The sequence below is a fragment of the Neolamprologus brichardi genome, chromosome 10 (assembly GCF_056152115.1).
Source record: "Neolamprologus brichardi isolate AB-2024 chromosome 10, ASM5615211v1, whole genome shotgun sequence".
Classification (NCBI taxonomy): Eukaryota; Metazoa; Chordata; class Actinopteri; order Cichliformes; family Cichlidae; genus Neolamprologus; species Neolamprologus brichardi.
In genome coordinates, this window is record NC_142113.1 from 1,070,600 (window position 1) to 1,096,316 (window position 25,717).

Sequence of the window (25,717 nt, forward strand, 5' to 3'; positions counted from 1 at the left end):
CTTAATCTTCTTTTGTTTGAGCAGCTTTAATCCACTATGAACGATTTCTGGGGCTTAAATGACTGAACATCGGCCGTATGTGAGGACTCGATGTTCTTGTAGTAACTTTAGCATCACTGCTCTTGTTCCTGTGGTAGCAGATCTTTAGGGTTGCCTGGCAGAGGTCAGTGGGATGCCTACAGATGGTCGCTGATACTCACCCATGAGACGTAGTTCGATATGAGCTCCTGAAGCCCTCTGTCGATATTTCTGTAAAGGAGAGAAACTTTGACACACTGCGGATGTTCTGCAGTCACTTGCAGTGCTCTCTGTGCAGATAATGATGTTCGGGTGGAGACTGAAGTACACTTATCATTCACATTTGATACGGTTAATGCATTCAGACCTTTTCCAGTGGGACAACACATTTAGTGGATGTAGGAAGCTATCATTAGGGGTTACCATCATGCTATTTATAGACCTGTTTTGCATTCAGGGTTAGTGGATGGAGCCGAATCCCTCAGCTAGTGCCCGAGCAGTACACGCCTCACCACACTGCCTCCTTCCTCCTTCACCCCCGTGCTCCTCCTCAATCGATGGGTGACTGTAAGCCGTGTGCTCGGAGGTGTGTCTGCTTGTCTGCATGCTAATGGTGTTTCAGTAGCAGGCCAGCAGTGAGCTGGGGGCCTGCAGTCAATAGCATGCTACATCAAGGTCCCACTGATTGCATAATAGTTATTCTTGGTCAATTTTGACAGACACTTGCACATTACCTTGTAGCGCACTTGTTTTCAAGGAGTCTTCATGAGCCAAGTCGCCATGGTAACTGCTGAAAACTTTGTGTTTGTAGTTTTCATAAGTCAGCCTGGATTCTGGCTTGTTAACACTGCTTAACACACTCAGATGTGATGTTTACTGGGGGCTTTAATGATCTGGCCTGTAATTTGTTAATGGGAGGGGAGGGGGGGGGGGGGGCAGCTCGGACTGTGAGATCCTTTATCGGCAGATTGTTCGCAGCGCAGAAAGAAAGATGGACTGTTTCCTGCTTTGCTTCCTGATGCTCTGAACACAGAGAGCATCTCACTGTTGCTGTTGTTGGCAACTGTCTCCAGGAAGTGTCTCCCCTCTTCTAGGCACTGCTCAGTTTTTCTGTTCTGCGTAAACAGCCTCTTTTATTCATTGTCTGGGCTGGGAGGAGGGAGGAGGAGGTGGGGAGGTGCTGTGGGGACATGAGGCGAGAGGGAGGTGAAGTCAGTGTTCAGGAATGTGCCTGGGCAAGCCTCGCGTTGACAGAGCCCGGATGACTGGGAGGGAATCCTTGGCAGAGGGAAGCCGGGGAACCCCGTTCAACACCTCCATCTCTTTTCCTCGCTCTACCCCCCACCCTCGCGTCTGTCTCGTCCTTTCAGTCAGCCCGTCTTTGTCTCACGCAGTCGGGTCACAGCCAGCCTGTCTGCCATAAAAACATTATACAACGGGGAGGCACGGTTATGGGGAAAGAGGCTTATGTCACACTGGTGGAGCATGGAAAACAGCAGAACCCACTTCTCCACATTTCTGCTGCTGGCAGAGTGCACTCAGAAAACCCTTCAGATGGCAGGTTAGAAAAGCTATTCAGTGACTCATCAGCTATTAATACACAGTCTGAGGAGGCTGTTTGTGGAGCAGAGAGCTGACCACAGTGTGAGGGTCTACCCCCGCAAGATGGTTGTTTTCTAATACAGAAATGCTACAGATCAGCTGCAGGTTTGACCTTATCAAACCTTATCAAGTGCACACTGAAGAGGTGGCCTGTGTGTAGTTTTATTAAAGGAAATAAATCATCTCATTTGGCACGCTCCTCGGTTGCTTTTAGCATCTCTTCTCCACCTAAAACAGTTTTTCTCTCAGCGCCTGCGAGTGGAAGGAGTGCCGAGGCCTCGTGTCACGGCCTCTTTCCAGTTCCTCTCTACACATTAGACACACGTGTTGCACAGTGTGGTCAGAGCATGCAGAGAAACACGGGGTTTCCACTGCTTAAAGGAGAATGCTGCTATTATTGAGCGCTGCAGCCCACTGCCTTCTAAGTATAGCTGCTTTTCCACAGTCGTTCTGTAATGAGGGCTGTAATTCAAGCTTTTACTTTATATGCAGAAAAAGCTTCACTTAAAAGGAGTGGATTAAAGAATAATATTTTTTTGATCCTCTCAGTAAGAAAACGCACACTTTCCTGGAAAGAATTCATGACTAATCCCGCCGAAGCAAACGCGTCCAGCGATCCATCCTCGGCTCGTTTGTTACGTCCGACCTGTTCAGTCGTGACTTTGCACTGGACCCGATATGGGCCCGACAAACACGGCGACTGTGCTTTTGTCTCATTGTGGTGACGCTGATCAACATGCTTGTCAATTGGAGCATTTTTAGAACATGACTGATGTGTTTTCTAGTCTTGCCGCTGACTCATGTACGTAGGGGGATGTCGGCATGCCAAAAAACAAACAATTTCTCCTTTGAAATGTCGATTAAGCCTGAAAATGACGAGAAAATGTTACAGAACGGAGCAGCATGCTGAAACTTTGGTGATTGTTTCTGTGGGATTTTAGCTTGTGGATGAACAAAAGGGTTTGGTGCAGCAAACAGAATGTGCGCCAGTGCTGAGAGCAACCTGTTGATAAACTAACACAGATTAGCTTTATAAAAAGCTAATCTTATTTCTGAACTGAAGTGGCTCATTGCAATCATAACTAATCTATCCAATCACTCTAATCTAACGTACACGAGCATCGGGAGCTTTGCTGGAAGCTGCAGGGATTCATGAGGTTGGACGTTTGATTTAGAACAAAGTTAGTCTAGTTTTGAGCAAAAAAAGCGTCTCCCATATACGACTGTCAGCTTACTGAATCACCTGTTTGCAATCAGCAGTGACTTCATAATGAGGTCAGAGGTCGTCCGGGCCTTTAGAAATATCTGATTAATGCAACAGGCGGTGGGTACGGGTTTCCAAAAAACTTGGCTTTTCAGTCTTAGTGAAGAAACGCTCGTCATGAAACATCTGTGAGGTGGCGAGACGGAGCCGTTACATCACCACGAGCAGTCAAAGGTGATTGGTGGTCTGTGGGTCGCCGTGCAAAACATCCCGAGCTGCACTTCCACGAGTGGCTGATCCTAGAATTGGACTTGCTGGTCATCACGACAGTAGACGTGTGATTGCATCCTGTAGTCCTCGTTGCTGTCCTGCCTCAGTGCGCGGAGCGTTTAATCATCGTAACCAAGCGGAACAATTCAACAGAGCGATTTGTGTCCGTGCATCTTAAAGTCACGCTGAGGTAATCAAATGTATTAACTGCTCTCTTCCTGTTTTCCTCCTCCGCCTCGGCCCTGCGGGTTCGACTCTTCTACCACCTGCACCGCCCGACATCCACAGAGCTCCCAGCTGAAGAAGGTAAATATTGATTTTTGCAGAGCTCCTCTCTTTGTGCTCAATGACGTATCCTGAGCCGGGATCTTCTCTTTCTGTCTTGTTGTTGACTGAGGGGTAATCTTGGCAGTGTCCACTATAGCAGCTCCCCACCCATGGACACACAGCAGTGTAGATACAGCGTTGGTCTTGTTTTATCAGTATTAGAGAGCTAATGTCAACACGTCTTTCCAGGACACACTTCTTTACAGCGTTAAATCAAGTGTGATGCATCGAGGTGTGTAATGTGTATTTAAACATTTCAGGCAAGTCGCTGTGGGAGTTGGTGGTGGAGCAGTTTGAAGACCTCTTGGTGAGGATCCTGCTGCTGGCTGCCTGCGTCTCCTTCGTAAGTACGACCCTGCTAATTAAAACGTGTCAGTCTCCCCTTTCAGATGTGCCGCTCTGGGATTTGAGACCCTAACTGTCCAGGAAGTCGCCACCTGATAGACGGCTCTGTTATTCCCCTGTTAGGATTCTGTTACCCAGTTTGTGTGGAAACGTGTCTGTCGCAGGCTTTTCCACACAGTGCTGATATGCGTTCAGTGCAGCCTCCTTGCTTGTGCCAAACTGGAAACAAACTCTCAATCAAAGCTCCCGTTCCCTCAGACTGTGACCCCGGTTGCAGTTTGAGGGAGGTGGAGGTCAGAGAGGGGTGGAGTGGTGCAATCCTCACTGCATAATAACTTTTTCCATCTGTTACAGCACAGCACTGGTGACTTGGGATGGAATCGCTCTAGCTGTTTCTGAAAGTAGGAAAACGGCACAAACCCGACCCGATCTATCTTTACTGTTTCTTCTGTTAGTGACAAACCCGGAGCGCAGGCGTGGGCGCCATGACTTTGACGCGTGGCTTAAATTTCCTCATGCAAATCAGGCTTTCCTTACTTTTAGCAGATTGTTTATAGTGGAACCTGTTCCACTGCTACACTATCCCAACACTTTACAGTGTCATCGTTGCCTGGAGTGGTGTCAGCTCAGAAACTCAAGTTTCCTCGTGACCTGATTCAACTTGAAATCCAAAGTCATCCAGCCCAGAGAGTCGACTTCATTAGAACTCATATCTCACAGCTGTTTTGCTGTTTTGTTGCTGTTTTGAATGTTTCCACTACAACCAGGGTGTGGCTGCTTCTCCGTGGACTGAACTTGAGCCCTAATCTGGGACTTATTTGTCTGCTAATTTCAATATATTCAAATTGACAGTATTCGATTCCCTGGTTCCTTTCAATGACGCACCAGTGGGAAACTGGGCAAGTTGGGACATTTTATAAAATATGCTCTTAATGTAGAGCAAATAAATGAGGAACTGAATTCACAAACAGTTAGTTATGCACCAGCTTACAGTTGCAGACTGTGCAGAAGCCTCATGTCTTTAGACTGTGCTTGGAGAATGGGTGCAGCAGTTTATTGAACTGTGCAAACAGGCACGGGACAGCTGGAAAGTCAATATTTGGCGTCTTTATTCTTGAAAACAGCCTGAACTCTCTTGAAGTGCTCAGGAACCGTTCTCTGGGTCTCTTGAAGGCTCTTCTTTGGATCTCGGCTGCTTTTTCTTCTTTTCTCTGTCAAGATGAAAAATGAAAACTGCATCTGGATCCAACACCACTGCTGCCCCAAATCCTGACGCAGCCTCCACCATGTAGATATCGACTCACTGTCGGACGATTGACGTTGACGATGATTTCAGCCAAAAAAAAGTAAACTTGGATCCGTGGCTCCGTCAGACGTTGCCACTGATTCTCAGCTCGGTTCCTGTGTAACGTGGCAAACCCACTGATGCCGTTCCCGACGAGGCTTCAGTGAACAGTAGGTGGATCAGCTGAAGGGCCAGATGCATTTTTCCTGTTTATCCTCGAGGACGTGACTTTCACATGCTGTTCATCTGATGGATGTTAGGCAGAGAGATGCAGCCTGATATTAGGATACATCAAATGTGCGATAACGATGTTTCTGTGGAAGTTAAGAGAGTATTGTTTGATGCTTGCAGACATCAGCATTTGTAAGTGGAAGTGAGCGAAGGTCATTTCCATCTTTCTTTTCCAGTGAGCTTCATTGTGTCAGTGATGACACACTTCCTGTTTTGCAGTGTGTGTTTGAAACGAGGTGCCAGCAGCAGTGTAACAGTAGTGACTCAGCATTATGTCACAGTGCCCGTCAGCACAAAGGCAGGTGGGGGCAGATATCTGCTGAAGGAACTGAACCCTGCGACTCCTCAGAGCTGCGCAGTACCGTCACACAACAAAGCTGCAAATGTTTTCTCCGTCTGGGCTTTTTAACCAGCTGCTGAAGCCCTGCTTTTCCACTATGCAACCACTTCAGTGCTTTCCATCCACCGTTTGCTCTTCCTGTCATGTGGAGAGCAGCTAGCGGCGTGTGGGTCACGCATCACCAGGTTCCACACGCCGCCTCCTCTCAGACACGCCCGGGCTCGTCTTGGAACATAAACGCATCCTGTTGATATCGCAATAATATAGTGATATGACATTTTTCTATGGTGGACGGTACGACGCGGCACAGCCCTCCCTGCCACCTCTTCTTTTGTCTTGCACTCACCCGGCACACAGCATGCCGAGGAAACGACTTTATTCCTGACTGGACTGAAAATGAGCAGAAAGGCAGACAAAGGAAACTATGAACGACCCTCAGACAGTCTGAAGAAATGCTGCTCGAACAAAGTCTGGCTCACTGGAAGCACAATATAAAGAAAGGAGGTGACACACAGAAGGCCACGCTCCACGACGCTCCACGAGTTCTCCTTTCTGATCAATACGATTCATGAATACGGCTTTTCTCTGGCTGGCTGTGGCATGTCGCTGTGTGTGTGGGATCTGAGCTGTATGTTGATGTTGGTGATGGAGCATACATTTCCAAACCCATCAGTGAAACTGAGCTTAATCTTGTCTCAGATGCCAAATGCATGCAGTGAAATTTCCACCAGAATCCCTCAATAAGTTCAAAAAGCCAAAGAAATCTCCAGCTTTTCAACTCCTGCTCGCCGTGAAGGCGGGCGTTGGTACTCGGTCCGCTCTCTGAACGCATCCTGGTTTTTTCAGCCATCCATACTCGGAGGACTGACATCGTTGCCCCCCCCTCTCCGCTCAGACAGGAGGGAGATTTACCGTCCCACACGATGGGGAATGATGAGCTATCGACCGAGCTCAGGCTGCCGTGACGTATACTCTGGCTCTTAATACTCTGCAGAGAAAATTGTCCTCTGTCTTTGAGAAGTCCCATCAGATAATCGAAAAATAGATCCACTTTACCCACTGCTCTGTCTGTGCTGCTCTCTGCTGCAGTCGTTTTAGTTTCTACTCTCACCAGAGATAAAATAATGTGAACACCGTTCTCTGTTCCACTGGGGTGTCTTATTGTGTTATTATTTTATAATGAACCATAAAGGCACGATGCAGTACTGTCTAGAAACAAACTGGACATACAGTGCATGTGTAAAGACAGATTAAGGCAAAAACCTACGGCTCAGCTGTTGGGTGACTGAGCTTTTGCCACAATAAACTATATCTGGTAAAAGACGATCATAAATATCAGAGTGCAGGGATGTTTTCATGCTTCAGCTGCCTGAAGCACACAGACTGAGTGGTACTAAATGATGAGTTTTGTTTTTTCTACAAAGTTAAATATGTTTATTAGTGGATAATTGTTTCCCGTGACCACTGATGTGAAGGCAGCCTGTTTAAGAGTCTTCATCATTTTATAGTTTCAGTTGTTTGAATAATAATAAAGAAAATTTCACAGTTTGAGACAAAGATATAAACCATGTTCTGAGTCTGCATTTATCAGGGAGCTGTGGACGGGACGTGTGATGTTGGCTTTTGTAAAATGTCACACAGCAAACTGTATGTTTTCATAAACACAGTTCAGTCGCAGATGCTGTGAATACAACACTAGGTTAAAAACACAGCTTTGACTTCATCCAGTTTGTTCTTTGTAATCATTGAAATGACTCAGTGATCTCATACTTTATTTACTGAGTTTTTATCACCCTTGCTTGTCATACTATCATAATTATGCTCTGGGCAAGGCAGCTACATGTTTTTGCCATTACTCGGTGTGCACAGCTTACCTTTCATTAGATTTAATCTTGGACTTGCAAAACCTGCAGAGTGAAGTGAAGACCACAGTCTTCTGAGAAATGCATGTGAGAGTAATTACAATCATGAATCCACACAGATATTGTTTAAAAAAGTAAAGACAGCTTTTTCTGCCGGGTGTGAGAAATATTAGCTTTTCCCATGATTTCATTGCACTGTGCTGTACCTCGCTGTTGCAGTCATTTGCAGCTTCTAACTGCAGAGAAACCGGCTTGAACCCTCGGGCCATTTCCCAGCCTCTCTGCTTTCAGTGCCTCGGTTGTTAATAGTACAGGCGGTGAGCAGTCCTCTCCTTTCCTGACTTCAGATACACTGGAGGTCAGAATATTACTGCAGTCACATAAAATAAAAATACAGAGGAAATATCCTTACTTTTAGTATCATTAACTTTCATAAAAGGTTTTATGGCAGTGAGTTTGATGTGGCTTTGATGGGCATGTTTATTGAGTCTACAAGATTTTCAACTGCTTTCAAAAAAGTATCGTAGTCATGCCTGCAATGATTTTCCTAAATGCTGCCTCTGACATCTGCCCTTCATACATCATAGTAATGAAAAAGACTCAAACACTGAAACAAGAAAATCCACTCTGGAAACTAACGGATGCTAAGTCCATATGAAATGACATAAAAATACCAGTGGCTGAGTTACCACAAACTTAAGTGTCCACGTCGCAGACCTGCCTGCCCGGCGAGGTCCTTTATTGGCTGAGGGGTCAAAACTCATCATTTACATGTCAGACTGGCTCTGTAGCTGTGTACGTATTAGCCAAAATGAATGTTCAAGCTGTTAATAAAAAGGATTGCCATGGCACAAAGTAAGTGAATGATTGAAACAATTTGTAGCTCAAATAACTGGATAAAGTGAGCTAGTTGATAGCTGGTTAAAGTAATAAGCCAGTAGAAGATGATTAATTAGCTAAACTTTTAAGCTAAATGTGAAACTCAAAGTAGCGGATAAATATTTTGAGCGGGGGTTTGGTCTATTTCAAAGTTAGGAATCTCGTGTGAATGTAAACTTGCAGTGAGCGTGAGTTTATCTTGTTGGACTGTCTAAGGAACCTGAAACCAAAAGATGCTAAAGGCTACACAAGCTAACCTTTAAGTGATGACGTGATGAATCCTGCTTCCGGGCCCAAACTACTCTGTTTACTCTGAAGTCTGTTGTGTTTTTGACATATATTAATGTTTTGTATCTTGTTCTATTTAATCTCAACAAGCCGCTCAAAACAGTCAGTGATCACTGTCGGCCTCTCTCGGTTTTTATTACTGCTAATCATTTTACAGCTCAGTTTTTAAACTTTACGATGTAACTCCAGCCCCTGCAGCAGTATATTAATGACTAACCTCGTATTGTGGATGGATTATCTCAGTTGTTCTCCTGACTGAAGTTTGGTCCGTTTACAGCATCCTGCCATGCGATTGCATTTGTCCCTAACCATCAGGAACCCTCACGTTAACTTTTATCGAGGGGAAAAGAGTTAGCGTTCATCCTCCAGCTTCACTGTGTTTTTGCTAACATAGCTGTGTAGCTAGCGATCACGTAGCACATCATTATATAGCAGCTAGCCCAACTTCAGTAACCCTACAAACGTCACTGCTGTTTAGTTTTCTGTCTTCATTTATGTTGGAAGTGACAGCAGAGCTGTAGGTTTGAATTTCTTCATTAATCTCTCAGTCAGAACATGCAATATCATGTTTAGCTAACTAGCGAGCTAACTTCCTGCTAACTTCTAACTCTGTTAAATGTAATAAATTCTGTTTTCATGGATGCCTGGATGTTAAACTTCATAGTTACATCTGGTAAAGCAGCAACACTGATCGTTTTATTAAAGATGAAAGAATTTAGACAGTTTTTAACTCTCAGTGCCGCAGTGTTCGTTTGACTTTGGAACCTGAAGCGGAGTTTGGATCTGGAAGCAGCTAATGACGTCAGACTTAAAGACGGGATAACACAGGCCCACTCAAACAGCGACAGCTGCTTTGTTCAAATACTGCTTCGTTTTATTTGTCCTGATTTTATGATTTCGTTGCACCGAGCTTCTTCTTCTTTGTTTTATAGAGTGCTAGTTTATTATGTTAGCTAAGCTCATTTGTACTGTATGTTATAGGTGTTGGCTCTGTTTGAAGAAGGGGAGGAGACAACCACCGCCTTCGTAGAGCCGATTGTTATTCTTCTTATCCTCATCGCCAATGCTGTTATTGGGGTCTGGCAGGTGAGATGTGCTCTTCGTCCTGTGTCTCTTTTCAGAGTGTTGATTCGATTTGGTCTTCACACACACAGGCTAACAAAGGCTAGTAGTAGTTGATAAACATGCAGCTGTTGCAGAATTCACTTACATATATATATATATATATATATATATATATATATATATAGCTTGGCTTGTCTCATATAAAAATCTGTATGTGTGCTCTAATCAAACTGACACCATAGTGACACGTGTTAGCATCCAGATAGCACACTGCAGAGGGATCAGGCTGTTCATCAACATAAACAAACCACAGAGCCCATGCAAAACACCAACACATTAGGAGATATCATCTTTGCAATGAGCAGAGTTTGCTCACTGAACATCACGTCAAATCAAAAGGACATCAAATTGTTCTTGCTTATTAACTTTTTTCTTTTCTTTTCCGTATCTCACAGGAACGAAACGCCGAGAATGCCATTGAGGCTCTGAAGGAGTACGAACCTGAGATGGGAAAGGTGTATCGCATGAACCGCAAAGCGGTCCAGAGGATCAAAGCCAGAGACATCGTCCCAGGAGATATAGTGGAGGTGGCAGGTCAGCGCGGCTGCACCCGGCCGAACTCTTACTGTCACTCTCTCGGGCTAATTTATGCTCGGCTTGTCTCACCTAGCTGCTTTTATGCTCTCCTTAACACATTCGCACACACAGACGCACACTCACACAACCTTTGTGAGCGTGGAAACACTCAGTGCAGATTACATAAGAGTCTTTTCTCTGGATGTGGAGGTGCCAGGGCTGCTGTCCAGTGTCTGTTTGTGTGTGCATGTGTTTGGTTCTTTGCAAGTGGCTGTGGTCACTCCTTATATTTAAGGCCCAGTTGAATTTTCCACAGCTTTCCGCTTCCCCTTTGCTTTCCATGCTCTCAGTCTCACCACCTGGAGGCTGCTGATGTTTGTCAGCTCCTCGCTTACACACAATATTCCCCTGCTGTAAACTCGCCCATGTGTGGGCAGCCTCTGATTAAAAATAGCCGCATTGTCGCTCTGGCTCCCAAACATCTGTGTATGCCAGAGCTGAACTGCAAACGCAGGATGGAGGAGACCGCTTGGCCACCGACGTGGCCGTTTTGGGTCGGAGGGGGGTGGCGGTGGTAATCCTGAGCTTTGCGTGACTGGCGATTTGTCTCAGGCGGCTCGGAGCAATGTGTGGGAAAGGAGGGAGCTGGCAGCCTTCATTCAGAAGCGCAGAGAGCTTATACGTGCTGCGCTGGTGGCAGCGAAGCCTCGATTTCAACACCAGGTTGTAAAACTGAGACGAAATCAATCAAACGTTTGCTGAACTGTCACCCACAGCCATGCTACAGTTCACATTCTCTTTAAATGTTCTCTTTCTTTGCTGCGTCTTATTTACTGGTTGCACTTATTTAGCGTGCTGTTTTTGTAACTCGCAGCAGTTGCTTGGAATTCGGGCTTGTTGCAGCCAGCGTCCTCGCAGCCAGACGCAGGCAAGCCCGCACAGGTAGCAAGGACCGAAATGACTCCGCTTAGCTCCCGCCTACCGCCACTACCATCACCGTCACTGTCAACACCAACAGTGTCGCCATGACAACCCCCCCGCTTAGTTCCACTCATCTCCACGGCGCTCAAGTTCACAAGAGCTCGAGGTTTTAACGACACCTGTTGATGACAGCGTGAAGCAGGGAGAGATGTGACTCCCATCTGCTGTTTGAATAAAGCCTCTGATGTTATTGCTGAGTGTCAGCAGCTCCCATAAAGGAGGGGGGGGGGGCATGCAGCGACTCAGGGGGGCTTGTTGTTGTTGTTTGTTTTAATCTTCTGTGTTATCTGTACTATTTTTAGGCTGATTGTTTAGTAACTGCAAACAAACACGGGGGACAAAAACGTTTAAATAAAATCAAATGTGCTCTGACGAACTCTGACGTTCTGGTGAGCGAAGGCGCCTACAGTAAGGGCGGCGCCTGCGAGTGTTTCGTTACAGATGTGCCCCGAAGCACGTCAGCTGATTGGATAAACACGCGTACATAAAGTGTCTGATCTAAACACATAGAAGTTTATCGGGGAAATTCAAATATATGTTTAAGAACCACATAAGGTTTAGAATGTTCACTGGTTACAGTAACTTGTCTCAAGTATCAAATACATGTCACTGGTTAACTGGGTGTAACTAGTGGTTTGTTAAACATACACATTCATACATTCAGTGCTTTGTTTTCTTTGACATAATGTTGTTGCTAGGCAGCTGAGGTAGGCAGGGCAGCACGCTCTCTTTAGAAAGGATGCTTGTTGGGGATCGCTCCAAAGGAAGCACGTCGGGATATTTCATCCCGCTCTCCGGTGATTTTTCTCAGGCTTTCCTGGACTTTGTATCAGCCAGCGGTTGTTCCATGCTAACTTAATGCGAGGGGCTGAAGTAAACTGTATGAAGGTATTGGAAAAAGACGCTGTAGACCACAAGTGCCTTTGAGGAGAGAAAAGAGCATAAATATATTTACTCAGGTTTCCACCGCCGGTGCCCGCCTGCCCTCCTGCCCTGCTGCCAGTGCCAGCCACGGTTACAGCACATTTGTGATTTGCGCCTCCACTGGAACTTTCCTCTTTCTTTGACTTAGCTGCTGCGGTCAGGTTGTCAGGAACTCCAGGATTTACAGACACCCGAAGAAAGGGAAACCTGCAACGAGCCATTCCCAGTAACAAGTCACGGTTATCCTGCATGTCACCAGGATGTTATGCAAGAACACCTCAGAGCTGCATGTGTTGGATTCAGATTTATTAAGACGGCTAACGATAAAAGCCAGACAAATATCAGGTTTTTATAACATATAAAAGCCGTATTAGGATTTACATTTCCCTTCCTGCACATGGAAAGTGTCTGTGGGAGGCTGTGAGGGGAGCAGGAGTCTGTGGGTGGGCGTTTGAAAAGTCTCTCTTTCCCTGCCCTCGGCCACCTGTAGCCCCCAGCCATCTCCCACACAAACACAACAACACACACGCTCTCCCACGCGTGTTCTCTCTGAGCCGTGTCGGAGGTGGAGGAAGGCATCTCCGTCCCATCGAGACAAAGGCCATCACCTCAGGTGTCAGAGCGCTGAACAAACGTCATGAAGAGATGATGGGAAAAAGCTCCAGAACTGCGAGACCACTCTCACGTGTAAGCGTGCTCGCACAGCAGCCGAGCCGCTGCCTGGCGAGGAAAAGCAGGAGTCCTCTGTTTTGGTGCCGTTACCGTTGAGAAGTGGTGATAGCTGAGCACTCTGAGCTGGCATTAATGAGTCACTTATTACACAAAGTAATGAGCAGCTCCTTCTCTTCTTCTCTCCTGGAAGGAAACAACTGAAGAATATTACATCTGTCCTGAGTATTTGGAGCAGCTTCCCACTCCTGTGCTCTGACATCATTGTCACTGACTGCATCAGACGATCCATTAATCACGAGTCTGCTCTGTTATTATGAAAATATTTCCATTAAATGTTCATTGTCAGGCTCTGACACAGAGGAAGTAATAACCATTTTGTTTTGGGGCCTTAGATACTTCTAATGCCCCGGCTATGAATTATGAGTTTAATATGCAGCCTTAATAAGCAGAGCGTTGGAGATGGAATTAATTCGAGCCTTTAACGCAGAGTTCATGTGTGGTTTGTTAGAGGAACAGAGAGGACACAGAAGGAGATAATCAATCATTTTAAAACGGCAACGCAACTCCATCAAGGTTGTATCGAGCTGTTGTTTACCTGCGGCTGCAGCCGAGCCTGCACTGAACCCACCGATGCTTCAGGATTTATTGTTTCAGCACGGACGTTAAACAGGGACGTAACCGAGTGTCCATCTGCAAAACACCGAAATGAGCAGAACTTGTTACCTGTTGTTTCTTTAACTGGTAAATGAATGTGGTGCTTTTGCACTCTGAGCACTCAGTGCTTTATGCAACCTGCTCATTCAGCACTTTTTTTCTACATAAGTGCTTCCTGTCTAACATTCACACTAGGGCTGGGCGATATGGCCTAAAATTCATATAGCGATATAATTTCAAGCATGTGCAGTAACGATATATTCTTTTCTTCTGTATAACGTATTTTCCACACTTAAAATCCTTTAATTTTCTCAAAAATCGAGAGTGTGCCTTATGTATGAATTCTGGTTGTGCTTACTGACCTCGAACCGATTTTGGCTGCAGAAATCTGTTAAAAAATGTTTTAGTACAACTTTGGTAAGCAGCACTGCTTGATGGATTGTCAGAGCATTACGGCTGCCGTAGTGAGGAGCTTCACGGAGTAATCTGGGTCCAAAACTCTGTCTATTCAGGTCCCAAAGTCAAACGAACACAGAGTTAAAAACTGTCTAAATTCTTTCATCTTTAATAAAATGATCAGCGTTGTTGCTTTATCGGGTGTAACAATTAAGTTTAACATTCAGGCATCCATGAAAACAGAGGTATTTCAATTTAATGGAGTTAGAAGTTAACAGGAAGTTAGCTCGCTAGCTTCCACCTAAACATGACATGCCATGTTCTGACTGAGAGATTTTTGAAACTAATTCAAACGTACAGCTCTGCTATCACTTCCAACATAAATGAAGACAGAAAACTAAACAGCAGTGGCGTTTGCAGGGTTACTGAAGTTGGGCTAGCTGCTATATAATGTTGTGCTACATGATCGCTAGCGACACAGCTATGTTAGCATAAACACAGTGAAGCTGGAGGATGAACGCCAACTTTTTTCCACTCGATAAAAGTCATTAATGAATCAATGTTACGGAAGTGGAGGAAGCGCAGTTTTTGGCTTTCCCCATATTTCAAAAGTGCTTCATCTCTTTGCTATGACTGTCGGCATATTTTGCAGATGATAATGGTTTTAGCCGCTGCGATGCTTTCGACCAAAACAGGCGCAGCTTGAAGACATCGTCAACATGCGCTATCGCGATAGAGCGGTATAGTCAAAATCTCTATCGTTGGCCAAATGTGTATCGTTTCTATCGTATATCGTCCACCCCTAATTCACACACATCCCAGCTCCTCGGGAGCATCTTTGCCATCTTTCCACTAAGATGCTAATATTTGTCCTGCAGACCGGATCGAATCACCAACCTTCTGATTAGCAGATGACGCGCTCTACCTCCTGAGCTGCAGCTGCCCCAACACCCTTTACTGACGTGTGTATTTGTACAGTACTAATACTGCATCGATCATAGTCGTCTGAGGATTAAGGCTCCCTTGAACTGTCTTTCTGTGATGGGAGCAGAATGTGAATCGTTTTCAGGAGAGCACGAGCAGATCAAGGTTTTCAAATAGAGAAATGATCATTGAGCTGTCTGCAGGTGCTCTTCCACACGCTGTCATACAGGCACGTTTTTAACCCCTAACTGCTTTTTATAAAGCGGTCACACACATTAACAGTGACTCGGTCGTGGTCTGATGGTGACCCGCTCTGAGCTGCAGCCACCCCTAACTTCAGTTATCTGTAACTCCTGATGGAGTGATGTAAAAGTGCTAACACAGGAAGTCGCTGTCTAGCCCAACAGAGCTGCTTGCTTTTTTACATTTGATTTTAAATCTCTTAATATTTTCCTTTTAGTTGGTGACAAGGTGCCTGCTGACATCAGAGTGACCTCGATAAAGTCCACCACCCTGCGCGTGGACCAGTCCATTCTCACAGGTATTTGTTACATCTCAGCAGAAGCTCCTCTGATGTTTTTCTCCTCACTGTGTTTGCTTTGAAACACGGTCTGATAATCACCTGCTACACCTCCAACCGTCTCGATTTGTTTTCTGCAGGAGAGTCTGTGTCTGTCATCAAACACACCGACCCTGTTCCTGACCCTCGAGCCGTCAACCAGGACAAAAAGAACATGTTGTTTTCTGTAAGAACCCCGACTCATCTTATCTTCAGCTTTCAAATCAAAAACTCACGTTGTCACAGACAAAGCTTATATTTGGTCACGTAGTCAAATGCAGTAATGGCAGCTATCACTTGTCTCGTGGCTAAACTCGTAGTAATCGGCCATGTTGCTGTTTGTGAGCTGGTATCGGAGTTTGTCTGTTTTCTCCCGACGGCGGGTTTGTGCTGACTTCCTGTGCGTATGTCTCCTTCTCTCAGGGCACAAACATTGCTGCCGGTCGTGCCATAGGTGTCGTCGTTGCTACGGGTGTCTCGACAGAGATCGGGAAGATCCGTAATCAGATGGCGTCGACGGAGCAAGAGAAGACACCGCTGCAGCAGAAGCTGGACGAGTTCGGCCAGCAGCTCTCAAAGGTCATCTCCCTGATCTGCGTGGCTGTGTGGGTCATCAACATCGGCCACTTCGGAGACCCAGTCCACGGGGGCTCCTGGGTTCGAGGGGCCATCTATTACTTTAAAATTGCAGTGGCCCTGGCAGTGGCCGCCATCCCCGAGGGCCTGCCGGCCGTCATCACCACCTGCCTGGCCCTCGGCACGCGTCGCATGGCCAAGAAGAACGCCATCGTCCGGAGCCTGCCGTCTGTGGAGACCCTGGGCTGTACCTCCGTTATCTGCTCTGACAAGACGGGCACCCTCACCACCAACCAGATGTCTGTGTGCAGAGTAAGTGACAAACAGTCCTCAATGCTTCAGGCTTCCCAGGTGCACGCCGAGCACTGAGGCATGCTGTCGAATACTGCAGAAGGAAATGAAAATCTTCTGTGACGATATTGCTTCTGACTGAGATTTCTTAAACTCAGCCAAAGTAGAGTAATTAACTTCCACCTTCTATCATCGTGCCGGCACTTCTGTTTTCCAGGTGAATACTTTGGGATTGTTGCTGCCAGTCTGTGCAATCCTGATCTTTTTGTCTCTTTCCCCCCTCTGAGGTTTTCTTTTCATGCACGTGGAACTTAAAGAATGCTGAAATCCCTGTGGTGCCGTAATGTTTGCCTCCGTTTGGCAGGTTCGAGATAGCAGCTGGCAGGAGCAGCACAGGCTGGCATGACCTAGCAGCACCAGCGCGGTCTGTTAGCGCTCGCATGAGCAGCGACGGGCTCCAGAACGTCACCTGAACAAACACAAGGCCCTGAACCTTTCTCTAGCTTTCAGCTACGTGATAAACACTGAAAGATTTTATCCACTGTTCACAATTCACAAGTACCCGTATGGTGCACAGCCTCACCCTTCCCTTTGTCTGTTATCGTGTGCGTGTCGCTTGCTAACCGACAGAGTAAATACCAGCACTGCTGTTTGACTTGGCTCCTGGTTCGAGCTCTGCACACATGCACACCCTAATCTCAGTTAACACCTCTTGTCCTCACGATCTCACCACAATGATGACCTTGTTAGTCGAGCAGGGCGGCATCTCAACCCTGTTTAGACGAGATATTGTTGGCCGCTTACTGGTTTCCCAAAGAATCGATTGCTCTGCATTAATTCAAAGTATTGATCAAAAATTATGCTCGAATTAACCAGTTACTTTTATATTAATCTTGGGAAAAAAGCTTAATGGTGTCCTAAGAATAAAGCAACAGGCAAATAAGAACAATTAAGGGAACCCACAGATGCTGGTGGATAGTCAGCTTGGACCCGTGGAGGTCCACGTCGGGACAAGAGCTTGGCTCTTTATGCTAGCTGGAGATGCTATCGATCAATAAGATGCACTCCTGAAATGCTGCTCTATAAATATCCCAACATGACTTCCTGTAGGCAGGAAATGGAAAAGCAGCAGCAGCTGCTGTATAATCGGTGTCTCTGTCCTTTCGACTTCAAAATGGCCTCAGAGCTGACTCTCTGTTCTTGTCGTACGAACGCTCGCCCCTCCTTTCTCCACGAGTCGACGTGGAGCGTCTGAGTGATTAATGCGTAGCTGCAGGGAGTTCCCTCTGGCAGCAGGGACGTGGAGGAGTGATCTCACCACAAGCCTGAAATGCTCTCAGGCAGGCAGACGTTGGTAAATATTGACCTTCTGCTTCCACCTATGAGGCTCGCTGCTCTCAGCTCTCTGCCGTGAGATAAGGAGCATACACATCTGCGTTGTTGCAAAGATGAATCAAGCTTCCGCTTTGCAGCGTTTTTTTTTCTTGCACCACTTGTTTCCTGGTGATAGGTCCGCTTCATATTTAGCTTCACTTTCCCCCCTCCGTGGTGCTTGCATGCTGAACTGCCTCAGTCTGTTTTTAATGCTTTCTGTGCGTCACCATTTATACTCTGTTTGCTCAGGCGTATCCATCTGTGCTTATTCCTTACTGCTCTCCAGCCAGTGGCCCTGATAATGCCGTGTCTCCCTGGCCTCGGGGGTATCCCCATATCAGCAGGATTTCCAGGGATTCCCCTCTGCATCCTGACGTTACACCTCTGTTTTCCCTCCTCTCTCGCTCTGACCGGCACGCTCTCAAAAGCCTTTCACAAATGCACCACGCACATCAGCAGCTGCTCACCATTCATCCCCATGCAAGCTCAGAGGAAATGAGTATGGAAAAAACTTTTGATAGTGGTGGATCTCACTGTGCCGTGTTTCCTTGGAGACCACAGCGGATCAGATCGTGAGTGAAAACTGACCACGGACGAAAGAGCAACCTCATCTTATTCCTTCGCCTCTGCTTTGTGAAAGTTGTGAAAGTCGCTCTGTGCTCATTGTTGATTTATTACAGAAGAAAGGAACAACGTCTGACGGCTGACCTTTGTGAAATAAAGGAGTGAACAGAAGGTCGGCGCTGTTTAAAGGGCATTACCTCCCAAAATGAAATGGAAAATCTTGGAATAACAAGTTTAAAAAAAGTCCCACTTTTTAAACAACAGTGTTGTATAAACCCGGATAAAGGTTTGAGCCGCTGTAACAGGACAGCTCTGTTATTTGTAATACAACTGTTGGCTCAGGTTACAGTGCGGCCAGATGAATAGGTCCTTCAGTCACTGCAAACATGCAGCAAAGCAAAAAGGTTCCTTTTACCAACTGTAGCTGGAAGTTTGCAGCCTGCAGCTCTTAAACCCTGCAGCCCTCGTCCTGGTTCCCCCTGATGAGCTGTGTTGGATTCATTTGTGATTGAAACTGTCATAAAAAGGGTCAGGCATTCATTTTTAATGGTTAGGGGAACCAATATGTCAATGAAGGTCCTCACTAAGATAGCTGAACGGGCGTGTGTGTGTGTGTGTGTGTGTGTGTGTGTTGCTTAAACATCACGGCTCATTTACATAAATGAAGAAAATTTCAAGAGTGTCGACTGGATACAAGAAAATAAATGATAAAATATATAAAAGGACAGTTTTGCTCACGGGTTCGAGCTGATTTGACTGAGAAACCGACGCTGCATGCTCCATCACGTGATGAAGGTAAAGGCCTGCACACAGTCACAGTCACTGAGTGGAGACAAAAAGGAAGCTTTTAATGCTGATATCTGAATCCAAAGTGACAAAGTCCAAAAGTAAACAGGAGTCCAGGACTGGCTTCTAAAGAGGAGCTGCCCCCTGCTGGCCAGGAGTTTAAAAGAAGGTTAAAGGCAGCTTTGACCAGCCAAAGAGCTGCATGTAAAGTCTGTGGGCCACTGAGTAAATGTACCACTCTGCTGTCACAGAGAGTTTTTAAGTGAATAATAGCTTAAAAACGGCATTTTCTGCAAACAACGGCGGTCTCCTCTCAGGTGAAGTCTGCCGCTGATCCTTTGACACTAATCGGTGGGTTTAAGTCAGCGACTCGTCCACGCTCGCAGTTACAGGAGAATCAATCGAAGTCGAGCTGGGCATGTTGTCCATGCACGTCTTTATCTTTAGAAGTTTTCACAGAATATTGTTAAACGACTTGAGGTCAATGAAAGTCTGTTTGTCATGTCTGTGTCCCATTGACATGAGGGGCGTGGACACAGTCACTGGAATATGGGCGATGGCGTATCCTGGCCCCTGTTTTCCCTTCTGTCTTTACTGATGCATTAGCAGTACATCGTGAACTGCACCTCCTGGGGGAAGTCTTGCCAACAAAGCAGTCAACAAGTCCTTGAAGTGCTCTGGGAACGCAGCTCTGTCTCCTACTGTCACTTGACTTCTTTCCCATCAGTTCACTACAGCGTGTTTCGTCACCGTGACCGATGAAGCCAACTGCAACTCCCATGTTGCTTACATGTGTAGAGAAACAAAAAAATGGAGGAGTGCCCGTACGGTGCAGACGGCGGTGTGCAGCAGAGGCTGATGTTTCTGGATCAGCAACACTTGATAAACAGAACTCCTCGTTTGTGTTTTAGCCTTAAAGACTTCCTGTTTACAGCCAGTATTTACTTTTTACTGCTTTAATATGATGGTGGCTAATTTTAGCCTAATGTACTTTGTAAATGCCATTACTAAGTTCACCAGCACACTTCTCTGTTCTGGCTGCTTTCACACTATAGTCTAATATTTACAGTTATATCCCGGTCGTTAGCAGCCAGCTGCTAATCAAGTGCACGAGATCAGTTGATCAGCAGCTGTGCATCTATAAAAGAAGAAGCTCTGGCAGTTTACTGGCATGAAGCATTTAGGTGCGTGCAACGAACTTCCCAGGAGTTGACGTCCCAGCAAATTCACCTGAAGCTCAGACCACGCAGTTCTCACTGAAAAAAAGCCCGAGAGCTGCAGACTCTGCAGGCCTCAGCACGTTAAAGGTTACAGCAGTGCAGTCAGAAAAAAGCCTGAACAAGTACGGCTTGTTTGGAAGGGTTTGGAAGCCGACTCGCTGTAGAACACGACGTCTGATCGAAGCGCGAGGCTCCTGGAACAATGTCTGCACATATGAGACCAAAGAACAAGCAAACACAGCGTATCAGCACAAACGGCTCAGCGACTGTGCACGAGACAAGAAACAAATCAAAGCGTTGCAATGGTGCACGTCAGGTCCGTGTACGTAATTGTTCCCAGGTTGCCTCCAGTGCATTCATCTCAAACTTCAGTAAGAGTCAGGGATCACCTGAGCCACAGCCGACCAATTACAGTTCAGCTACGTTTCTTGATTGTGATGCAACTGAAAGTTTCCTTAAAAAGGAGCAAAAAGCAGGAGTGTGACTGCTTTGTGCTTTCAGTGTTTGTTTGTTATTCACATTAAGTCACGTGTTCGTTATTTTAGCTGTTTGACTTAGTTCACTCAGTTCTTACAGTAATCGCCAGCTGGTTTCTCTTGGTCACAGGACCTCGTCATGGATCCAATCAGCTACTGAAAATATGAAATAATATTTTTTTACTGCTCCAAAGTCGGGCCGACTCACACAATTTGAGTCGTCATTATATTTACAGCAGCGTACAGCTGCAAAACGAGCCACAGTTGTAACTGGCTAAAGGTCCCACCTCTGTTTGCTTTGGTCTTTTTCTCTCCAGATGTTCATCCTAGACAAGGTGGAGGACTCCAGCTGCAGCCTGCACGAGTTCTCCATAACTGGTTCTACGTATGCCCCTGAGGGACAAATGTGAGTACCACCATTCTGGATTTATTACTTGTTTTGCCCGCGTGCTTCAATAACTCATTACATAGAAAATGTTTGCTGTTAAGCAGATTTTTCCTTTTTTACCAGCAGATTCTACAGTGAATGAAAAACAAGTTAAAGTCGCTCTCTCTCCTCTCCCAGCTCCTCCTTTCTAAATGCAATAAATCTGCTCTGAGATTTGATGCACCGTCAGTTTGCAGGAATAGTTTGAGTAGCTTTGCTTCAGTTGGTGCAGCATAAAAACAGCAGCAGTCCCAGTTGGTTGTGTTACAGCACATGTGGCTTTAATTATATATGACCCATACGTCTCAGTTGTACTTTACTCCCATTAAGCGCCTTAATGATTTCTATTGTTAATGCAAACTTGGACAAACTGAATTTTTGACCTGTGACACTTTTGAATCTCAGAGATGTAAACTGTGCAGCGGTGAAGGCAGGTGGTCTCTGAGCACGAGCGTTCAGCAGACAGGGTGTTGCGCTTCATTGTGTGTATACATGCTGTTTGTTTTGTTTGCTGACTGCATCGCTCTGACTGTGGATGAACCCACGGTTTCATAACAGCAGAGTGTGGGTTACTGTGTGGGAGCTTCGCTAGCAACGGTTGCAGTCTCCACTGGGAAGAGATCCATGGTTGTCATGCAATGAGCACACATACTCAGATACACTCCTTACTGCCGTCCGAGCACTTTTCTCCATCAGCTGTGGGACGTAAACCCCATTCATGATTGCCGTGTGTGCGGTGAAGTGTGACGTTTCATGTGTGTGTTGTTCTTTCAGACTCAAAGACAACAAGCCGGTCCAGTGTGGAGACTATGATGGACTTGTGGAGTTGGCCACCGTGTGCTCGATGTGCAATGATTCTTCACTGGACTATAACGAGGTCATTAGCACACACTTTGAACACTTTTAAGCTGCACACAGATCCATCGCTCTAACGTTCTACGTAGAATCACACGAATGATATTTCCCATAATTATTAGCCCTTAAATACACTCACTGCTTTTCTTCTTTTTGTCCAACTGAGCTAATTTTACTCTGGTGTGATCTCTTTTCTCTGGTTTGGATTGCTTTTCTCACCTATTTGTCATCACCATGGTATCATGGTAACCATGCGGATAGAGGCCGGGCATGCAGCACTTCTAAACTCCATCGTGTCCCTCACAGACAGTCGTCTGTTCTCATAAATGGCTGTTTCTCTGCTAATTTTGTGCACTTTGGATAAAGAGTCTGATTGAGCCAAACCAGGAGAGAGACAGCAGAGTTGCAGAGGAGCCAACGCTGGAGGGGAGCGAGGTGTTTAATTCCCGTCTACGGCCAGTCGCACAAGCAAATGATGTGCGATGTGCCGTTACTGCTTCATCTCGCCGGCTCACTGCTGGCGAGGACAAGCCACTTTGCATGCATGACTCAAACGCAATGGTGGAGGTCGAGGCGAATGACTTGCAGACATCCTTTCAGCATGTTTGTCAGTCAGTCTTGAGCTGCTTTGACTCCATGGAAACGAACATGAAGCCAAACAAGTGTCTGCTTCTAAAATAGTTACAAATATTTAACATTTAATGCTTGTAATAAACTTTTTCAGTTTCATTCAATGCTCTTTATACATATCCTAACAACAGCAGTCACCATGAGGTAAAGGCCTGACAGTAATACAGAGAAAACCCAACAATCATATGACCCCCTATGAGCAAGTTCTTGGTGACAGTGGGAAGGAAAAACTCCCTTTAAACAGGAAGAAACCTCCAACCAGGCTCAGGGAGGGGCGGGGCCATCTCCCGTGACCAGTCAGGGGTTAGGAGACAGAGACGGGACAAAACCAGTCCAAGGAACAGCTGATCAATGTGTTTTGATGAATTTCTTCTCTCTCGCAGGCCAAAGGCGTTTATGAGAAGGTGGGCGAGGCCACAGAAACAGCTCTCACCACCTTGGTCGAGAAGATGAACGTCTTCAAGACGGATCTGTCTGGACTCACCAAGGTGGAGCGTGCCGGTGCCTGCAACTCGGTAAGCTGCCACTGCTGCATGATCCTAGTGTGCATTTAAAGTACTGCTGCATACATGAAGCTAACACGGTGGTTTAACAGTCAGCTGTGTGAGAAGTAAAAAGAGGTGAGCTAACCAGACCTCAGGTTTCTCTTCATGTCTGCTTAAAGCTGTTTAAGCTCGACTCAAACTGTAGACCTGATATCTCACAAGCAGCGCGGCTCCTTCCTGCCTCTGTGCAACTGTTGGCGTGCTCTTATGATCATGTCTGACACGATGCAAACTTCATAGGCTTCTTACGGCTCAGTGCATATGCAGCAGGTGATCCAATTAGATCCTGGAGCAGACGTTTGCATCAATTTCCATATTGATGAGGGGACGGGGGTTTCCCAAAACCTCACACTTTAAGTTAGTCTTTAGGCTGACTCCAGATGTGCAGCATCCAACACTCGGAAAATGTAATCTGATTAGTTTTTAGGGACCGTTTTGTTTTATAGTCATAAAGAAGAACTAATATTAAGTAGTGTTGACACCACTTTACTGTTTTCAAGGCAGTCAACCCAAATGTTTTCAATGAATCATGTGTTCATGTATTGGAGTGCCCAGTGTGAGTCAGACAGGTGAGCAAACAGTGGACTGGTCTTTAAGACCTGAACTCTTCACAGCATTTTTCATTTCTCTTTGATATTTGGGCTGATTGATGAATCTAAAAACAAACAATTACAGGATTTTTTTTTTTTTTTTTTTTTGCCCAATTTTTGTTTCTAAGAAAAATGAGAGCCACAAATGAGGATATCCGTTTAAAATTTCAGTAGAACAGTAGCAGGATAACGTCCTCGTAAGTGGGTATCAGGCCCTTGTCGAGCAAAATTGAGTATTTGGGTCTAAATAACCAAGAATGTGACGTCCACATACGCAGGTCCTGTAGGAGGTTAAATGTCCATCAAAGATTTGTACAGACTTGTGTGATCACACTGCTGCCTATGAGGAGCCTGCTTATAAACGTGTGCCTCGTCATATATATGATGAACGATGCAGGTTAGTGTCCCACACAAGGACGACACATTTATTTAAGAAAAAAAGGAGGTAGTTGATGATCAACAAATGTTTGACTTCAGGGTGTGAGTGTTTGCTTGTGAGTCTAAAAGCCACACACACAGAGACGAATATTTAACAGCTTTGCACAAAGCTAATCTAAACGTAACAGCAAACAGCAGAGCTCATTACAGTTTATTTTCCTTTTACCTGTAACTCTGTAACGAGCTGCTGCACTGTCCTGGTTAATAGATGGATAAATGTGAACCATTACTTTATAATAGCAGGAATCTGCAGAACGTTTTAGATGATCTGAACTTTTTCACATGTAGAACTAGAGAGACGGAGAAAGAGGCAGAGAGAAGATGTTTGTCACACTCACGGATTTCAACATCGGTCAGCTGTTAGAAGCTGTGTGTGTGTGTGTGTGTGTGTCTGTGTGTGTCTGTGTGTGTGTCTGTGTGTGTGTGTCTGTGTGTCTGTGTGTGTGTGTCTGTGTGTGTGTGTGTCTGTGTGTGTCTGTGTGTGTGTCTGTGTGTGTGTGTCTGTGTGTCTGTGTGTGTGTGTCTGTGTGTGTGTGTGTGTGTGTGTGTGTGTGTGTGTGTGTCTGTGTGTGTGTGTGTGTGTGTGTGTCTGTGTGTCTGTGTGTGTGTGTGCCACAGTCATCTGGCTGAATCAGTACAGACTCTAGAGCGACACCTGCTGGTAGAACAAGACTTGACAGGGTTGGTTTCAGATGGCTTCTTCTGTTCCTGAGTAACTCTGCTCTTCTCTGCTCTTCGTTAGCTCGTCTACAATCACAGTTTGATGATTTTTGCACAGCTGTTCTTGCCAGCCACCCTCACACACGTCCATTGTCATCAAACACCAGCGGCAGAAGCCAGACATCCAGCCGAGGTGGTTGATTATCATCCTTCATGTGTCAGCAGCTCAGCCAAACCTCTCAGTCAGTCACCAGCTGCCAGTCTGAACACAGCTCGTTAGCTCAGCCTCTGGCTCGTTGGCACTTTGGCACTTTGTCACGCTCTCCTTATTTTCCTGCAGTTTCTTCTGTCATGTCAGCATTTGCCCTCTTTTTCATCTGTCAGGTTATCAAACAGTTGATGAAGAAGGAGTTCACGCTGGAGTTCTCTCGTGACCGCAAGTCCATGTCTGTCTACTGCACCCCTGTCAAGCCCGGCTCCCAGAGCAAGATGTTCATCAAGGCACGGCTGAATAACACCAACTCAAACAATCACAAATGTCATTTCATTTCAACCATTTTTTAATAATTGCACTGTGTCCCCTCAGGGTGCGCCCGAGAGTGTGATCGAGCGGTGCGAGTACGTACGGGTGGGAAACAGAAAGGTGACGCTGACGCCGGCCGTGCGCGACCAGCTCCTGTCTAAGATCAGAGACTGGGGGACGGGCAAGGACACGCTGCGCTGCCTGGCGCTGGCTACGCACGATACTCCACCACGCAAGGAAAACATGGAGCTGGAGAATTCCAGCAAGTTTGCAGAATATGAGGTTCGCCACAAGATTCCTCTGTCCAAGCATCACAGCTTAGACGTCCTTTTGTTCCCACATTGGATTGAAATAGGCTTT

At 46.0% G+C, this 25,717-nt stretch overlaps 1 protein-coding gene across 2 annotated transcripts in view; it reads left to right on the forward strand.

The window, feature by feature from the left end:
- The window catches only part of atp2a3 (ATPase sarcoplasmic/endoplasmic reticulum Ca2+ transporting 3), a 41,855-nt gene that overhangs the window by 6,489 nt on the left and 9,649 nt on the right, over window positions 1-25,717 (forward strand). For both annotated transcript variants that reach the window (XM_087847012.1, XM_087847011.1), the window contains exons 2-13: window positions 3,383-3,400; window positions 3,682-3,764; window positions 9,633-9,737; window positions 10,172-10,310; window positions 15,304-15,384; window positions 15,504-15,589; window positions 15,826-16,290; window positions 21,007-21,095; window positions 21,891-21,993; window positions 22,985-23,116; window positions 25,219-25,335; window positions 25,421-25,639. In XM_087847012.1, coding sequence (XP_087703138.1) covers window positions 3,383-3,400; window positions 3,682-3,764; window positions 9,633-9,737; window positions 10,172-10,310; window positions 15,304-15,384; window positions 15,504-15,589; window positions 15,826-16,290; window positions 21,007-21,095; window positions 21,891-21,993; window positions 22,985-23,116; window positions 25,219-25,335; window positions 25,421-25,639 — 1,637 coding nt within the window. The remainder of the gene's footprint in view (window positions 1-3,382; window positions 3,401-3,681; window positions 3,765-9,632; window positions 9,738-10,171; window positions 10,311-15,303; window positions 15,385-15,503; window positions 15,590-15,825; window positions 16,291-21,006; window positions 21,096-21,890; window positions 21,994-22,984; window positions 23,117-25,218; window positions 25,336-25,420; window positions 25,640-25,717) is intronic.